Source organism: Urocampus carinirostris, chromosome 12 (genome assembly GCF_059441175.1).
Source record: "Urocampus carinirostris isolate Australia breed hairy pipefish chromosome 12, RoL_Ucar_1.0, whole genome shotgun sequence".
Classification (NCBI taxonomy): domain Eukaryota; kingdom Metazoa; phylum Chordata; class Actinopteri; order Syngnathiformes; family Syngnathidae; genus Urocampus; species Urocampus carinirostris.
In genome coordinates, this window is record NC_142360.1 from 2,071,854 (window position 1) to 2,089,697 (window position 17,844).

Below are 17,844 nucleotides of genomic sequence, written 5' to 3' on the forward strand. Positions count from 1 at the left end.
GACATGTTTAGCATAACTTGGTTGTTTCTCCTCTCCATTTTTTACATGGCCATTTTAATTTTCAATTTAGAGCATTTGTGTTTCTCATGAGAATATATTTTGTATTACATAAAAGTTGTAGCACCACTTGATTGTGGCTCCTATAGACATCCTCTTTAATGTTTGTGAGGCACTAGAGAGCTGGTCCATTATAGATATGATAGACAAACATAGTAAGCATTGAATGGAATAAAATGCCCAACCCCTTTTGTCAAATCAGCACGGTGCTTTTCTTCCATTTCATTTGATGGAGACAGCTAAAGTGGAAGAAAGGCAGAAGCTGAGGCATAAGCGCCGTCCAATTTCATCCATTTGAGAAATTTGCCGCTAATGCTAGCAAATGGAGCTTTTTATGGCCTCGCAGATAAGAGCAGAAGGAAGAAATGAGGGCGGCCTGTGGATGTAATATTTTCCTTACTCTTCATAATTCATGAGGAACTTTTCAATTAGTGTAGGCACATGCTATTGAAAACAGTTGACTTTTGAGATCTGGTGACCCCAGGTTTTGATGTTTTCACTTAACTGAGTGAAATAAGAGCTTGTTTGCATGTCCAAACCATAACAGATAAACAAGACCTTTTTCCAAAATGTCCAATATTCAAACTTTGCGATGTTCGCGCCTATGACAGGTTATGTCTCCAAGATGCCCGTCTGCTAATAGTCAATGTCTTATAAAATGCTGGTCTGCTATTAGTTTATGTCATGGCATCATCAAAATGCCATAATGCAATGGTCTAAATTACCTCCCACTTTGCCTTTCTCTTCATTAGGTTTAGAATCTCTTGTGCTTCGTAAAGATTTTCGGTGTCCGGGAGAAAAATCTGTAACTCGATGAGATATAAATCTTGTCTATTTTAATTAAATTGATTTTATAAATTTTCATCAATACTCTTTCTTAGGTTTCATTTTTTATTTCCTTTAGAATTTCTTGTGTCTTTATTTGGTTGGTTTTCATTTGACCTGAATTATGATTCTTTTTTTTGTACTTCCAAATCAACCAAATTTTTAAGTCCCACAACAAACTTGATTTGATTTGATTACTAATGCATTTTTGTTGTATAGTAGACCCCAGAGATTTGACATGAATCCATCTTGAGGTGAGAAATTGCAGTATAGCGGGGCATAGAAACTTTTGCTAATAAGCTCTGAACCTTCAGTACCCCAGATAAAAACACATATTTAGTACAACTTGTAATGTATGTCCATGTTATTTAATTACATTAAAAAAATAAATTTTATCTACCTTTGGAGTAGGAGGGTGGATGCAGACTTTCACTTGCAAGAATTGACATGGCTTTAGAAGATTTACTTTAAGATTTTATTTTTAAGATTTGCTTTGATCGCCTCCTTATGGTTAATAATATTCTCGATTTTTGATTGGTTACCGCGAGCGCAGCCATTCATGTGTACCGTAAATTCCGGACTATAGAGCGCAACTGATTATAAGCCGCACCCACCACATTTTGGGAGGAAAACCGATTTTGTACATACACAAGCCGCACCTGTATATAAGCCGCATGCGCCCACATTAAAAAAATGCAACACAAACACAAAATTAACCCAAACCCGACTTCCCGCGATTGAAACTAATTTTTTTTTTGGTTTGAACAATTTTATTGACACTATTAACAAGCAAATAAACAATGTGATGTTTGAACAATTTTTCCTGACAATTTTAACAGCAATTAAGCATATTCACAATTTCGTTATATCTGACAATATGACGTTTTAACAATTTTTCCCGACATTTTTAACTTTTAACAGCAATTAAACACACAATTTCACTATATCATATCCCAACAACATGAGGTTTGAACAATTTTTATCAACACTTTTAACAGCAGTTAACCAATGTGTAGAGGGCAATACTATTGTGCAACGGCATAGCTGTCTTTTCAAGTGGGATTCCATCCCATCCTCCCAAGCAGCATCCTCTAGTCCTCTGCCCGGGATGCTCAGATGGGTCCTTACCCTTCTTACTTCTACCTTCCACAACCACTCGAATAACCAGGCAGTTAATGCCGGGAGACCCGGTTCCCTCTTTCGGGTGGGTGCAGACGATTCTTCTTTATGGCTACGTCCTAGGCTTGCCGCTCGCAGATTGTATGGTATCTGTAGCCATTCGAAACACAGCCACGGGGGGGATCTGCCTGCACCTCCTTACCAGCAGGTTTCTGGAGGTCCAGATGGCGTCTTTGATGGTGGCGAGAGTGAGCCAGTCCTTGACAAAGTCGTTCTGTGACCTTTTCGACCCACTCACCCCGTAAAGCACGTACTGTGCGTCAGGGACCTCCCCTGCTGGCAAGTCCGGGAATTTTCCTAGGTGGCCGGCCATTGCCCACAGGTCCTCGGCAGCGCTGCACTCACAAAAAAGGTGCCTCACCGACTCCTGGGCGCCACAGCCAGGTCGAGGGCATGTCGCGATCGCTGACATTCCTCGGTGGTGCGTTACGGCTCTGACTGAGAGAATCTCACTAGCCACCATCCATGACAGGTCCCGTAGTCTGTTTGGGAGGGCAGGATGATTCACGTTGCTCCAAACTGTTGTAGGCTCGCCAAACGCACCCCCCGCACAGGACTCACTGTTGCTCACTCCTGCACAAAAGCAATAAGGGCCCTGTGGTTTTGTAAAGTGTGACATTCTTTCTAAATCAAATTTATTTTAAAAGTTCCGAATTAAGAGATGTGTTGGTGGCAAGTTAAAGGACACTGGTATCAAATGATTGTTTGGTACAAGCTTTAGCTTCCGCAAGTACGAGCCCATCCAAAACTGGGTCATCGCTTGACTTTTCGGGTTGTTGGGTGGGCCCATAGCGTTTTGGAAGTGGAGGGAGACATATTTGCTCCCCAGGAAGAGCTGGAGGTCAGGCACCCCTTTCTAATGTCCTTCATAGAAGTATACAGTCCAAAAATCACAACCGGCAAAATGAACGGAAAACGATATCGGTACTTATGGTTGGATGCAGACCTGCAGATTCCGGGTGCCCGTTGAAAGTAATCCACAGAAAAAAATGTATATTTCCAAAGGTAAGGGTGGGAAAAATATATATCCACTATTGTCCGCCGCGCCCACAAACATGTCTCACCTTTACTCCACTTTCCGTCAGCCCGCGTTTGCACCGCCCCATCTTACTCATTTGCCTGTGCAAAACATATCAGAATAAGTTTCTAAAATAAATACATTACAAAAATATACAGTTGCAAATACATATTATACATGGTTACACATATTTACAAAGAAAGACGGTACACCGAGAGAGTTTTCAAAGCTTTAATAATAATAATATAACTTTCATCCCAAACGGTGCCCGTGACAGGAAGCTTAATGGTAGCAACACGCTAGCAACAGGCTAGCAACACGCTTGCAACACAGTGAACAGGTCTGGTAAAAAAAACATACCGTACTTGTAAAAATCACGGTAAACCGTCCTTATCTTCCTCCTGTGAACTGAAGCCATCAAAGTCGTCTTCCTCAGTGTCGGAAAGAAACAGTGTCATTTAGGCATCGTCCCACCCTCCCGCAGCCTCACTCGTGCTGTCACTGTCACTGGAACTCCCATCCACTCCTGATTTTGTGCCCTCCTCTCCGTCACGCAGCAAAACGGCTTTTCGGAACCCGTTGATGATGGTGGTTTTTTTCATGCTGCCCCACGCTGACAGGATCCACTGGCAGACTTGCGAAAAAGTTGCCTTTCGCATGCGGACAATTTTAGTGAAAGATTTCTCGCCGCTAGTCATCCAATTCTCCCATTCAACACGTAGCGCCACTTTAAATGCACGATTCACACTAATGTCAAGCGACTGCGGATACTTCGTTGTGCCCCCAGGAATCACAGCTGGAATGGAGTTTGTCCTCTTGATGGCTGCTTTCACAGAATCTGTGATATGTGCCCTCATGCTGTCCAAAACGAGTAATGCTTTTTTGTATGAAAAAATCCTCCCGGTCGCTTGCCATAACACACGGTCAACCATTTTTTCATTAGGCTTTCTACCATACACTCTTTTGCGTTAACTTTCACAACAATGTCTTTCGGAAAGTTTTCTCTCGGCAAAGTAATCCTCGTTAAAATTACCATTGGTGGAAGCTTCAGTCCAGATGCAGTGCAGCCCAAAACACAGGTGAAATGAGTTCTCTCGTGTCCGTTTTTTTTCAGCGTCACAGATGATTCTCCTTTCTTGTTGACGGTCCTGGTGAGGGGCAGGTCGAATGTGAGAGGTACCTCATCCATATTTATCGTCGTCTGGTCCAATTGAATTCTCTATCTTTTTTTGAAAGAATTTGTGAAAATGTGCGACTTGTTCCTCGTAGTCGGGAGGGAGTTGCTGACACAGAGTTGTCCGTCTCCTGACGGACAGACCTTTTCGTTTCATAAATCTAAGACACCACGACGGTCCTCCTTTGAAATCCGGAATTTTCTTTTCGGTGGCGATTGTTTTTGCTTTCAGTCTTATCTGCACAGTTGAAACACCTCGGCCATCTGCTCTCTGTGTGTTCACCCAGTCTTCTAGAAGGTCTTTCAGTTCGGGCCACCTAATTTTATTACCTCAGGAAGCTTTTTTCGTCTTTTTACATTTCTCCAGTTCTTCCCGCTGCCGTTTCCAGCGATTCACCATTGATTCGTTTATGCCAAGTTTACGTGCAGTAGCTCTGTTTCCTTCTTTATCGGACTGCTCGATTGCTATTAGCTTGAAAGCTGCGTTATGCGCCTTTTCGTTTTGCTTTTTGCATAATGAGGGTTTGTTCACGCTAATTTAATTTACTGTATGCACCAGCCAAGAAGTTGCATTCTTCCTCTGCGCATATATTCCACCGGTCTAAATCGTACCTTTTGTACTCGAGCGCCGCTGGCGGCCATTAGAAAAATTACGTAAATTGGCCGCATCACTGAATAAGCCGCAGGGTTAAAAGTTTGGGGAAAAAGTAGCGGCTTATGGTCCGGAATTTACGGTACATTATTGGAGTGCTTCTTTTCGCCGCTATTGTCGTGTGGCGCTGTAAGAAGTCACCCAGCATCCACCCCAAAGAAGAAATCCGCTTCCTCTTCCTAGTTGGTGCGTAAAGATTTTATACTGTCTATGTCTATACTATCTCCAGCTCGCTTAGAACTTTGACATGTTTATTGTTTAATATTTCGTGCATCCATTCAATATGGTTGGTGTAAAGGGTTATGGAGAGGCGAGCCGTTTCTTTTGAAACAAAAGAGGAATAAGAAAGCTTTATGCGGTGGAGAAAATGGTTGAAACACATCTCAGTTGCTGCCCACTAGGTTTTCAAATTGTGTTCTCTCTTATATTGTGTAAATTTAAATATATTTTTTGCATACTGGCAATTGCACGACTTTTATATCCAATTTTAATTTTTAAATGTCAATTTAAATTATTTGTGTATATTTGAACTGTATGGGGCAGCTTTGAATTAAACTGGCACTCTGTAATGACATTAAAGGTGTTCTGTTCTATTCTGATGCATTGTGGGATATTTTATATCAAACCACGTTGCACTGATGCCATTAAGTTACAGGGGATTACAGTATACTATTTTAGATGCACATACTTGTTAACGTCCATTATCTGCACCGCTTGTCCTCTGTAGGGTTTCCCTGAACTGGTTGCCTGCCAGTTGCAGGGCACACAGAGACAGACAACTCACTTGTTCATCCACACCTAGGTACAATTTAGACCGACCAATTAACCTGACACGCATGTTTTTGGAATGTAGGAGGAAACCTGAATTTGATCCCATGACCTCAGAACTGTGCCGCAGATGGCTAACCACTCAGCCGCCGTGCTGCCCACATGTTAACCTAACTCCCTTTTTTAATTGCGTCCATTTTTTGATCATATGTTTAATGCTTTTACCTAATAAGGTTAATGTATGCAGCTGATTCCAAATTCAAACTGATATAATGGATATAATTGTGACATTATTTTTCTATGTTTTATGTTTTTTGTTAAATTGCCTAGTCCGCTTTCAAATTAATCAATCAATCAATCAATGGCTGATTTCACTGACTAGCTTCCTCATTTTATCATGTTAGCGCAAATAGTTGTAAAACATTGGCCCAAATCTTCGTTACCCACTAGTCAATAACAGGGGGGCTAACAATGACCGTGTTTAGCTCAATGTGTTCAAATGCTGTTGGAAATATAAAAATCAGACAGATATAGAGGTAGCTTACTGGCCAATTCATACTTTTATTTTGAATCATGTGTTTCTTTAAAGGGATTATTCGACTTTAAAATAAACAAATTAATCAAATTAAAACATTTCGACTTAATCAATCGACTAATTGACAGAATAAAAATATTGCTCAAATCGGAAAATGCAAACCAGTAGAACTGGAACGTGACTTTTCCAAAATGATGTGTGAAGTTTACTGTAAATCAAAACACATTTCCGTTAGATATTTGACAAGCGGCCCAAAAAAATTCCGATTTGATTTGATACATGAGAGGAGCCCTCAGGCAATGGCAAGCATTAAAAGCAAGCTCCAGGCAATTGAGCTCAGGAGTGTCGGCTGCCACCAATTACCTGCCATGGCTGCTTGTCAGAAGCCGCCACGGCCCTCATGTCAGCCGGTGGCCTCTGATGAGGAGACCTTAGACCCAGGCGTGCACAACTTGGCTGTGAACCGTTCCACATTTTCAGTAGAAATGCTTGCAGCACGTGATCACCTACAGATAAGGAATTTCAACTATGAAGGAAATGAGAGAGTTGTTTCGTTCTGATTGGCATTGTGCGTCCCGCCTGGGAGTACTCTGATGAATGGATGGACTTCCATCTCAAGTGGAAACATCATAGTGTTAGAAGCAAGTCAATAGCTATTAAAGAAAAATATACGCGGCCTGCGGCTTACGTCTTATCTTGACTGTATCACACTAGTGGTAACACAGTTACATGATCCCATAAATTTAGACACAATATAAGATTTTGAAAACCTTTTTTTTTTTACAGAAAATTAATAGGCATCAGATGGTGTACAGTAACAGAACAAGGACATTTACTTGGATCTTAACAAATAGATGGAAACTTCTCTAACACAGGCTTGACACAATACTGCTCCAAAATGTTGAAACACCAATAACATCCAAATGAACAAAACAAGAAAGTATGCGGCATAGACCAGCTACTGTGTATAATGTTACAACAACAAACAGCAGAAATGGAACAAAACATGAATGTAGATGATAAAAAAACATTCTCTCACATGGACAGAATAGAAAAGACACAGGATATGTTTCAATACAAACAAGCTTCCAATCAACAAAACATGACAACAAAACAATACAGAATATGTTGGAATGTTAACTGGTTCTAACTGAAAAGAAAAGAAAAATGACACTGGGAACAGACACAAGTAGATGGAACAACTAAGGAATACTTCAACACCAACAAGCTCTAAAGAAAAAAGACATGAAAGTAGAACAACTCAGGAACCTTTCCCACACGTGGACAGAACAAAAACGCAGGATATGTCGGAACACAAACTAATTCGCATGGAATAAAACATAAAAGTGAGGTAACGCGGAATATGTTCCTATACCAACTGGTTTTAAATAAACAAATCACCAACGTAAAAGGCCACACGGAACATACTCAAGCATGGATAGAACTGACCAATGTTTCAACTTCAAAAAGAACAATAAATGAAAGGGAGACGACACATGAAACGTTCCCATGCAAAACAACAACGATGCAGGATATGTTGGAACAAACTAGCTCACAATAAACAAAACATGAAAACAAGACAGCACGGTATATGTTGGAACATCAACTAGTTCTAGCTGAATTAAACACAAAAATGAAACTCACTCACACTTGGTTAGAACAACTGAATAATGTATCAACACCAACCTAAAAGAACAGAAAAATGAAATTCACATTCCCTCTCTTAGACAGAAGAATTAAAATGTAGGATAGGTTGGAATACCAACTGGTTCAAACGAAACAGAACATTAAAGTAAGAGGGTGCAAAGATAATTAATAGAACTACATGCTCCAGCTCAAACAGAACAAAACATGAAAAGAAACAACATGATAAACATTTCCACGCATGGTCAGATCAACAATGAGAGTGCTGTGACGACAAGACCATGAAATATTATGCCAAATAGCTGTTACTGAACAAAAAATGAAAGAGGTATAACGCATTATATATTGAAACACTACTTAGCTGAACAAAACATGAAAGGGATACAACAGAGAACATTTACTACATATCGATATACGTACCAATAAAGGGTGTACCATGAGTGAGAACATAAAATATCAAATTAACAGATCATTCTTTCACATCTATATATTGTTATTAATTGAATCCTCCACATTTGTTGCCCTGCTCAACCACCCCCATACCCTCCACCAACCCCCACCCCCAAATTTCTTGTAGTCAGACACAGAGTTCTGGGATAAGATGCAAGCCGAGTGGGAGGAATTGGCTCGGCGGAACTGGCTGACGGAGAACGAACAAGCTCAGATTCCCTCTTCAGTGTCTCCACACGAGAAGGTCAATATTGTCCCGATTTGCTTTTGGAAAACGCTCATCCTGGAGGCGCGGACTACAATGAAACACATATGTTCTAAATAACTGGAAAAAAAATCCGCGGGGAGCCGAGCGCTAGCCATTGACTCCTCGCGGCGGTTTTCCCTGTGAACATCAAAGCTCAACTTGTTTTCTCTTGTGGTTTGTTTTCCGCTGACAGGGTTACTACTTCCACACAGATAATCCCTACAAGGACTTGCCCAACGCTTTTGAAGAGGGACAGAAGAAGTCTCGAGAAGGAGACTTGCCCAACGCCGTGCTTATGTTGGAAGCCGCCGTCTTGCAGGACCCGCACGATTCCGAGGTAAAGGAAAACTTTTTCTAGAACTGTGACCAATGCAATAAAGTGGGGGGGGGGGGGTTAAGGGTTATTGATCTATCTTCTTTAGTCATTATCCAATACCTGTTATCAGTCAGTTCATAATACGCTACAAAGCCTAGGAGCCGGGACTCTTACTCTCAGCCAAAAGGCCAAGCTAAGGTCCTAGCCTTAAAGCCTTCCTGCGGTCCCTGGCATTTAGTCCATGCTCCCTGCCGAATCCTACCCACTATGTCAATAGGAACAGCCGGTACTCTTACACACCAACACTTTTAAATTTCTTACGGGTCGAAACAAAGCAGCGGTGCTCGTTCAATCCAGAACAACAAGTTTTGGGAATCATAGCAAAAAATACTACACTGTGTCACACTAACTCGCAGTTTTTATGAAGAACAGGGAATGCTAAACTGAACGAAGGGAAAGGCATTGTGGGAGGTGTAATTTATAATTTTTACAGAAAATTAATAGGTATTAGAGGTAAGATCGGGCCAAAAAAAAGCACCCGAGCCCGACGCAGGCCCGAGGGGTATTAAACCCGACCCGGACCGAGCCCGACTAATTAACTGGATTTGCTGGCCCGGCCCGAAAGGGGCCGAAATTACATATTTTATTTATAAGGAGGGGTGATTTATGATAACAAATTAAACCCTGCCTTTTGTTACAACATCTAGGCCTAAGTTAAATAAAACTGTATAAACATTTACATCTTTTATATTTCTGTGTCTGCACTGCAGATGTTACATTAAGCGACAATCTGTCATTGACGGGTTTTTTTTTAGAGGTAGCGAAAACATTTAAGGGCGTCCGTCATTTTGACGACTTGATCATTGGGCCATAATCCACAGCAGCAGTATGTCCTTAAGATTTTAGCGCAGCATTTTCATTGAGAGGGGGTGTTGACGTGTTGTGCCCTTTTCCGACTCCTATGCAAATTCCCCCCCCCCTGATCGTATTCTATATAAAACGCTTATTAAAACAATAAAGCGAGCTAATTATAATAATTGGGAGATACTAGTCTATATAACGCGTTTATTTAAACAATAAAGCGTGATCTTATTCTGCAAATTGCGTTTTTTAACGCGGATGAAAATGTCACCAACGTCAATGTACGCTTCCGACAAAAGCGATCGTATTCTATATAATACGCTTTAAAACAAAATAAAGCGAGCTAATTATAATAATTGGGAGATCCTAGTCTATATAACGCGTTTATTTAAACAATAAAGCGCGATCGTATTTTACAAAATGCGTTTGTTAATGCGGATGGAAAAGTCACCAACGTCACTGTACGCTATGATTTCCGCAATCACAACTAATTGTACACAAATAATGTTTATTTGATTTACTATAATATCCGTATGTAATGTCTTTTTTATTGTGAATGAAACCCTGGTTGCATTGGATCCCGCGATGTAAACAAATTGTTGTTTTTTTCATTTAAAATCGGAGGGGGGGAGGAATTTGCATAGGAGTCGGAAAAATAGCAATTACAGCTCCTTCTCCGTTTTATCCAAATTATTTATTTTATAACAAGTATTCCTTGGTCTAGTATCCATACATAGTTTAAGTATATATTTTTAATGAACATATATTTATAATTATTAATTAATTTAGAAAAAAAAAAAAAAAAAAAAAAAAAAAAAGCAGGACCGAACCCGACCCGACCCGACCGTATGACTGAGATTTCAGGCCCGACCCGGCCCGAAATTGCCTCGGGTTCGGGCTTGGGCTCGGGCCATAAATCTTAGGTCTAATAGGTATCAAATGGTGTACAGTAACAGAACAAGGTATAATTTCATAATACCATGACACAAATCGCAGACTTGCATTTGATATGACGTTGATCAATAACATACAGGCTACTTACAAAGTTAGTACATTTTTGGACTCGTAAAATAAGTTCTCGTCAATATGCTATAGTGGGATGAATGTCATAAAGAAGGGCTGGGAAAAAAAACAAAAAGGCAATTATTTCTAATCATAAAGTAAAAAACGCTTTATGGCGAGGACGTCATATTCAGGGGTTCTACTGTTCAGCTTATTTTTCTTTTTAAACTTTGCATTTCCGAGCCATGGTGTAGATTAGGCATGTCAAACATATGGCCTGCAGGCCGGATCCGGCCTGATGAATGATTGAATCCGGCCCGTTGTAAATTTCTGAGTGTGTCAAAAAAGTCTCCAGGTCATTTCTAACAATATACTGTATATGATTTTATAAATAGATGTGAACCAAATGTCCTCTTCGGCTGCTGGGGAGGAGTGTTGAATTGTATGGCTGTGTGAGAGGGTTCTGGTATAAAACTGACTGTTAAAATAAACCAGTTAACACATTCAATGCCAAACATGATTTTTTTTTCTTTTTCCCCCATTTTTTTCCTTTTAACACTGAAAATCAGTAGATTCGGTCGTGCACTTTATTTTTATGCTCAAAACACAACCCGTCTCCAGGATATAAGAACAAAAAAACATGTGCTTGTTTAAAACCATATGTGGCAAAACGGACACCCTGAACTGGTTGCCAGTCAGTCACAGGGAACACAGGGACAAAAAATTTGCTCCCTCATTCACACCTAGGGACAATTTGGACCTGACATGCATGTTTTTGGAATGTGGGAGGAAACCAGAGTGCCCAGAGGAAACCCACGCAAGCACGGGGAGAAGATGCAAACTCCTCACAGGAGGTTTGCTCTCATGACCTCAGGACCGTGCCGCACACGTGCTAACCACTGCGCCGCCATGCTGCGCATGATAAACTAGACAAGAGTTTAAGGCACAAAAATAGGTGCCCCTTTTACTCACAGCAAGGCAGACTATATACGATAAAAAATAATTTGTGTAAATAATACTTTTGAGAAATGAATGCTTAAAGGAGAATGATATTTCCTTTCCTTCTTTTCCACTCACCCTCCTCTCTTTATCTAGTTATAGGATTCCTGCAGATCCTTGAAAAGTCTTAAAAGGCATTGAATTCATTGTTCTAATAAAAATGGCCATAACTGGCAGTAAAATGTCTCCGAATGTCTTAAACAATGTGAACACATTCATAATATTTGTATTTTTTCGAACTAAAAAGATTTAGTAACATTTATCAATTGCCTTTTTGATCATTCACCGATTTATTTCATGGCAACATGGAGTGACCACAGTAACAGAACGATCAAAACGGTGATGTAATTTCAGTCGGGCCTTTCAGAGCAGACACGTGTGATAGGTCTATTCACTATGCACATCGCAACTTCGGGCAGAGATGTTTATCTTGAACCATAGGAAATTGTACATTTAAAGAAAAGTGGCTGTCCGACGAAAGTTTTTCGCCATGGCTAAAAGCTGTACCAGGTATGCAAGAAGTATTTGTTTCATTTTTGTTTTGTTTGTTTCAATTGTGTTTTTTTGTCGACTTGGTCTTAAATTTGATTTCAAAAATACATTAAAAATGTCTTTAAAAGTCTTGTATTTGACTTGCTTTAAGCGGTTCCCTCCGTCACCTGTGCTGCCACTGACCAAACCCCCCCACCAATGCAACCTCCCCCCTCCGGAAAACACGTACATTAACCAATCAACCAATTAATTAACGAACCAAAAGCGTGTTAGAGGACAAAAAAAAGAGTGCAAGCGAGCACACCATGGCATTTGCATTTTTTTTAAAATAAGACATTTTAGTTACTTTGATTAAATTTGCATTCATATATATTTTAAAGACCGAAATATGTAAGGTTCTAATGTAGGCTGAATGATAAAGCCTCATACTGAAAAACAAGCTAAACGTTTTGAGTTGACACTCTTTTACCCGCCTGAGAACAGAGTCTGGATCCGACCCCGTGACATGCCTGGTGCAGATCAACGACGGAGATATATCAACTGTTCAGTTCATTAAACTGCGTCTCATCCAAGAGGTTCACCACAGAAAGCCAACTTTGGTATCCAAACTTTTTTACGACTGTGCCCATCTCGTGCTGAGAAAAAACGCAGAGGACCGACGCCTCAGCGCTCACCAGCTGTGCCAGACAGATTTTGTCCTTAGAAGACACGGCCTGAGCGCTGATTGCTTTGATGCCTTCCAACTTCTTGAATTGTTTACCGTTAAACGTCTGAGAACCGAGAGGAATTCCTATTTCCCCTTCCTGAGCTCTTTGCATGTTGAAAGAGCAAAGCCTCAGAATTAAATGCTTTGGGTATCCTAGGAAAGTACAAAAATGCACCAATTTTTGCAGGGATAGGATAATCCCTGTGTGTACGTAACTAAGATGATTCTCAAATTTCACCTGGGGCGTTTAGAAGACATCTGAGAAATTATGTCTTCTCTTATTTAACATACACAGAAACTACCTTTAGGATTAACTGGTTTTAACACAAAAATTTACAGAGGCAAAAAAAAACGCATTATATTATATATATTTAAAATGAGTCACACTGTCCTCTAGTGGTCGTTTGGAAAAAAATAAATCTTTTGCAAATATTTAATAAATTCATCAATCAAGATGTGATTATCAAACAATCCAAATATCTTGATTATATATTAATACATATATATATATTAGACCAGCTCGGTGACCTTGGGGGTAGGGCGAGACTGGGAGGTTGCTGGTTCAAGCCTCGGCCGAGTCATACCTAAGACTTACAACATTGGTACTCATTGCCTTCCTGCTTGGCGCTCAGCATTAGGGGTTGAAATTGGGGGGGTTGGTCACTTAATGACTCCCTCGCTCAACCCAACTGATGTTGGGTTGAGCGAGGGGGCTGAGAATCCCCTCCTCTGTATAAATCTCCCAGAAAGAGTCAGAAATGTAAATGTGTTCTTCACTCTAGCCACCTCCCACTAGGGGGATATGGCTCCGGTATATATATATATATATATATATATATATATATATATATATATATATACTTCATCAAGTCTTTTGTTTTATGGCTATTTTTATTTTGGGGAAAAAACATGAACAAAATATGTATGGGCCAAACATATGTCACTAAAATTTTGAAATGTGGTAAAAAATAAAATTATTTGATTAGATTCATTGACTAGTCGACGAATGAATCAGATTTTATTGCAGCCTTCGCTGAAATCTTCCTCTTTGTGTCCTAAAAACAGAAAGAGATGAAGCAGTTTTCTCTCCAAACACGACAAGGGGGTTAATTTGGTTTCGTCCCAAAAACTTGCAATCCTTTTTGATTGTATATCGAGGTTGCCTTCGAGGACAAATAAAGCAGATAAATCACTGATGTTTTCTTATTGCTCCTTTGCAGGCTTGGCAGGTGCTCGGGACCACTCAGGCTGAAAACGAAAATGAGCAGGCGGCAATCGTCTCCCTCCAGAGGTAGCCAAATCAATTCAAGACAACATACACACTTTCGTCACATTCTTGTTATTAGATGGGGGAATCCTTGATTAGGACAAAAGTGGTTTTGGAATACAGTCTAACCTCTGGTAACGGCATCCCTAGCTAATGATATTTTCCCCTTCAAGATGTGGAAAATGATGTTTTTTGGCACTTTTTCACAGAATTTTCAAAGTGGTTTTGGAATACAGTCTAACCTCAGGTTACGGCGTCCCTAGCTAATGATATTTTCCCCTTCAAGATGTGGAAAATTATGTTTTTTGGCACTTTTTGGACTTTAGATATCACCACAATCTTTCACAGGCAGTCAGTTAGGTTACCATAGATATGGAAAATGCCACAAAAAAGCATATTCAGTACTTTTTCTTGTGTTGAGTCAGCATTTTGTCACTCTCCCAAGTCAGAATAACATTGAATATCAACATCATCAGGAAGTCAGGTATATTACCCTAGAGGTGGGGAAAAAAGCAGACTCGGCACTTTTGGTTATTTTGACTCAGCATTTTCCCCGGAAAGACATTCCACTCTTCAACAAATATCAACAAAATATTTTACAGCCACTCAGATAGGTTACCCCAGATCTGAAAAATGCCCAAATATCTGACTCATCAATTTTTGTTTTGCTGACACGCCGGAATTCCCAGAAAGACATCCTACTACTCTCTTAGGCCAAAAACATAATTGAATAGCAACACCATCTAGTTAAAGGCAGTGAAACGGGTAACCCCATATGTGAAAATTGCAATATAAAAAACTTACTTTGCATTTTTGGTTTTGCCGACTCAGCAGCTTTCCCTGAAAGACATCCTACTCCCTCAGGACAGAACAAGTTTGGTCAGGATCACAATATTTTGCAAGCAATCAGGAAGGTTGCTCTAGAGGTGGATGACCCTGCCAAAAAGGGAACTGCCACCCAAAGTTGATTTTGTGTTTTAAAGTGGACGGTGCTCTTTATTTGGGATTCCTGGAGTTGGAAATGCAGTAGACAAATAATTAGGTTAGGTCGAAAAGGTTTCTATCACTCGCTATATTACAATTTCATTTTGCGAACTGATTAATGTTGTATCCTGGGGGTCTACGGTACCATTCAGAAAAAACTAACTCAAATCAAGATAAAAAATGCAGTTTCTATCCAAAGACATATGAAAACAATTTTTAAAAATGCCAAGTCCTTTATTCAATTTTGACTGAATGCTGCAGACGCAAATAACTTTTTCAGAGAAATGTGATTACCCCCAAAAATATTTTGCACTTAATCTGGCTTGGCAGTAACCAGTGAAATTTGAGGTGCTTGAGGATCCAGATTGTGTGTTATGTAACAATGGCCATCTGTGTGCTTTGCTATGAAGTCAGATTAAAAAGTTTTACCTGAATTTGGTCCTGCTAGAAACGCATCCTAGATTTCATTCGTAAATGTTTAACCAATATGTTTGGCCAATAAATATTTCTGCATTTGTTCTAAAGAACAAAAGTCATATGTATTTGACGTCACTTCAATTTTATGTAACTTTTACCTTCTGGGGTGAAATCATTCACTCCAGATTAACAGAGATTAAGAATTTGGCACATTAGTTATCTGTCTAAATCTCCTTTCTGGCCTCCGATTTACTCTTTAAACTAATCCGCCACAAGTCAGCTTCATCTGTTTTACCATGTCGGGAAACAACGGCAGCACTTTCAAAGCGCTCATCCTAAGTACATTGAATAAACAATATAATCTTGCATGGTAGAGCCTGCACTCCGGATGAGAGTTTGTTTGCTATTAAAATCCGAGATCTGTTTGAATGAGCTACTAATTGTTCTCTATCTATCTACTTGGTCATATCCCTCAAGAGGGGTGACTGACAGCAAGACAAACATACAATAACAAGGACAACAAAAGGGAAAAAATAGCAAAAAAAAACACACACAAGAGTTATGGACCATGGCCAACCCAATTGCCCAAACACCCAAACAATTAGGCACCTCGGCACCCAAGTTGTTCATGCTTTCGTCCCTCCAGATGAAATGGGACACCAGAAAGCGGCCATGTCACTCAGGTCAGGGTGACACAACACACTTTTTTGTTCAACAGCAGGGCCCGACAGCTTTTACTGGTTTACCCCTGCCGCATCATACAGGTGCCCTGCCCATCCCTTAGATAGCGTCCAAACATCCCACTATCCTTTTACAACACCTCTCCACTCATTCCTATCACCAACAATAGCTCTAGCTTTCACTAGATTTAGACCTCTTTCCTGCAGTGCACTCATGACACCATCCATCCATGTCAATCGCGGCCTTCCTCTTGGTCTACTTCCATTGACTTCTGCTCTGTAGATCTCCTTTAACATTTGCTTCTCATCCATCCTCTCCATGTGTCCAAACCAACCGAGTACTCTCTTATCCACACACTTGCTCAGTTTCACGACTACTCCAGTTCTGTCTCTCACAATTTCATTTCTCAATCTATCCAATCTTGTCACTCCTAACATACTCCTCAATCACTTCATATCAAAAATGTTTAATTTCCTTCTTAAATCTGCGTTCAGGCTCCAAGTCCCTGCACCATACAACACAGTCGGCACAATCACACTCTCATACAGTCCCCTCTTAACATCCATACTCATACTCTTGTTGCTCATCACTCTCCTCAGAGCACCCAAAACTTTGCTTCTTTGATTCACTCCGTGCAATAGCTCGCACTCCATTCCACCAACTGCAGCCACATCACAACCCAAGTACCTAAAGCTTTCAACTACCAGCACCTGTCCATGCAACCTTATTTCTAACGCCATGCCCACTCCATCACGTGAACACTTCATCACCTTACTCTTCCCAACATTCACACATAACTTACGCCTATCTTATACTCTTCCAAACTCCGTTACAACCTTCTCAATATTTCCACAGAATCAGCCACAAGCGCTGTGTCATCTGCAAACAACATGCCTACTCTGCTCCTCCATCACTACCTCATTCGTTCTTTCTCTCATCTCTTAATCAAGACTCTTCCATACAGACAACAAACTGATACCTCTCAAATTGCTACATTCATACTTATCACCTTTACCCTTATACAATGGCACCACACTAATTGTTCTCATGCTGTGAAAATCTTTCACTCACTGTGAACATACACGGTCAAAATGGTAAGATTAATATATGCAAAGATATGCAAATATTAAAAATAAAAGCATCTACCTTTGCCGTATGCAGACCAAAACGGTCTCAGCTCAGCTTTGGCTACAGTTTTAAATGTGTTTGCCTTGTGTCTGTTATAGTGTTTAGCTTGTGCTAAGCTAAATCCCTGTGAAATTCAGCGTTTCTATTCTCACTTCATGCAAAGCCAACAGTGAAGGAAAAACTCAATAAACGGCGTGTTTAAGGAACTGGATTAGGTATGTACAATCTGAGGCTAGAAATGAACTACTTTTAGATACGTTTTTCAATGTAAGAATATTCTGGACACCATTGTGATATAGACAAAGGTTACGTTCTTACAATAGTCTGCGAGGGTAATTTTCAGCAAGCTTTTTATTGTATTCTTAGGTGTTGCAAAACTTCTGTTAAAATTCTGGGTATTTTTTCATCATTTAAACAATATCCTGCTATCAGCCATTTAGAC

At 40.1% G+C, this 17,844-nt stretch overlaps 2 protein-coding genes across 12 annotated transcripts in view; one reads left to right on the forward strand and one right to left on the reverse strand.

Moving 5' to 3' along the window:
* The window catches only part of pex5la (peroxisomal biogenesis factor 5-like a), a 238,467-nt gene that overhangs the window by 160,629 nt on the left and 59,994 nt on the right, over nucleotides 1–17,844 (forward strand). For all 8 annotated transcript variants that reach the window (XM_088349648.1, XM_088349650.1, XM_088349651.1 and 5 more), the window contains 3 exons: nucleotides 8,430–8,546; nucleotides 8,743–8,886; nucleotides 14,146–14,216. In XM_088349648.1, coding sequence (XP_088205774.1) covers nucleotides 8,430–8,546; nucleotides 8,743–8,886; nucleotides 14,146–14,216 — 332 coding nt within the window. The remainder of the gene's footprint in view (nucleotides 1–8,429; nucleotides 8,547–8,742; nucleotides 8,887–14,145; nucleotides 14,217–17,844) is intronic.
* The window catches only part of usp13 (ubiquitin specific peptidase 13), a 156,632-nt gene continuing 140,515 nt past the window's right edge, over nucleotides 1,728–17,844 (reverse strand). The window contains exon 16 of one of the 4 annotated variants that reach the window (XM_088349641.1): nucleotides 1,728–2,634. In XM_088349641.1, coding sequence (XP_088205767.1) covers nucleotides 2,114–2,634 — 521 coding nt within the window. In that variant the 3' untranslated portion in view covers nucleotides 1,728–2,113. The remainder of the gene's footprint in view (nucleotides 2,635–17,844) is intronic. The other 3 variants (XM_088349632.1, XM_088349633.1, XM_088349639.1) reach the window with 3 other exon arrangements.